The following is a 1,371-nucleotide window of genomic DNA, read 5'->3' on the forward strand; positions in this document are numbered from 1 at the left end:
GACTCCCGATCCCCAATCAGAAGCGGTGGGAGCGGACCTAAAACGGAGTCCACGGAGATCCTTTTCTCGTGGAGGTGTGATTTGGAAGGCCACCACCCTCCCCGGCTCACCTGCACTGTGTATTTGCAGACACCCAAAGTGTTCCAGAGCTTGATGGTCTTGTCCCTGGAACCCGAAACAATCTGGCGGTTGTCGGAGGAGAAAGCCACGCTCAGGACGTCCTTGGTGTGGCCCACGAAACGCCGAGTGGTGGTGCCGCTGAAGGAAGAGAGAGACGATGACAGATCTCACAGAGAAAATCCGCCAAGGAAGAGGAAAAAATTGAAATATTTGGAGGAAAAAGAAACAAGAGCGCGGTCTACAAAAGGGTAAGGAGCGGTGGTTCCCTTTTTCCTTCAAAACAACAACTTTGGAGGAGGACTGGGGGGAACCGGGATGAGTGCCCACATGCACGCCTGGCTCCGCAAATCCCAACCCTCTTCCTCTGGCTGTACCCCCAATTCAGCCCAAAGTGACCCCAAAAGAAGAACCTGAACCCCCAGCTCGGCTTCTCTCCCATCATAATTGCAGGACGTGTCTTCAGATCCCAGAGGATCAGCAGACTTTGGGTCAGATCTAATCATCAGGAGAGGGAGCTGAGGAAGAGCAGCCAAACACCCCAATTCCCGCCTCCCTCGAAAACTGTGGCACCGGCCACAGAAAACTCCCTCCCTGCATGGTTTTATCTTCCAACCCAAGAGCAAATCATCTTGGTTTCAAGGTGCTGGTGACCTCATCACCTCTCCCAACAGCCAAATGAAGCGGGGAGACATTCTACACTCCCCCTTCAAAACACCCTCGTGTCCCCAAAGCTCACGTGGTGAGGTCCCAGAGCCGCAGGGTGCCGTCCCAGGAGCCCGAGAGAGCAAACTGCCCGTCAGAGGAGATGACCACGTCGCTGACAAAGTGCGAGTGCCCGCGCAGAGCTCGCTGTGGGATCCCGTAGTTGGTCTCGTCACGGGTCAGCTTCCACATGATGATGGTTTTGTCTGTAGGGGAAGCAGACCGAGGTAAGGTAGGGGTCACCTCAGGGACCGCAGCCCTCTGCCCACCTTCTCACCCACAGAAATGGGGCGGGGAGCTGTCAAAGAAAATGGGGTGTCCATGTCTCTGCTTCTTTGCCCCCTCCTGCCCATCCCTCTGTCCCCACTGCAGAGACCAGAGCCCTGCTTCCTCTCCCTTCCTCCTCCTCAGCACCTCTGCTCTGCTACACTCCAGCCCCACCCCTAGACCCGAATGCCCTAACGGGGGGGCAGGGGTGGTCTCCAACCTGTCTCCCCCATCCCTAGGCCCATGGGTTCCCCTTCTCCCTGCGATGGTCTCCCCCGACGC

The 1,371-nt window shown here is 57.0% G+C and overlaps 1 protein-coding gene across 1 annotated transcript in view; it reads right to left on the minus strand.

Annotated features, from left to right (window-relative positions):
* Nucleotides 1-1,091, minus strand: part of GNB2L1 (guanine nucleotide binding protein (G protein), beta polypeptide 2-like 1) — a gene marked incomplete at its 5' end in the record, with an annotated part of 3,633 nt that extends 2,542 nt beyond the window's left edge. Inside the window, 2 exons of the mRNA XM_009703596.1 lie at nucleotides 111-258; nucleotides 857-1,091. Coding sequence (XP_009701898.1) covers nucleotides 111-258; nucleotides 857-1,091 — 383 coding nt within the window. The remainder of the gene's footprint in view (nucleotides 1-110; nucleotides 259-856) is intronic.
* Nucleotides 1,092-1,371: the final 280 nt, after the last annotated feature.

This window comes from Cariama cristata, unplaced genomic scaffold, assembly GCF_000690535.1.
Source record: "Cariama cristata isolate BGI_N322 unplaced genomic scaffold, ASM69053v1 scaffold33690, whole genome shotgun sequence".
Classification (NCBI taxonomy): Eukaryota; Metazoa; Chordata; class Aves; order Cariamiformes; family Cariamidae; genus Cariama; species Cariama cristata.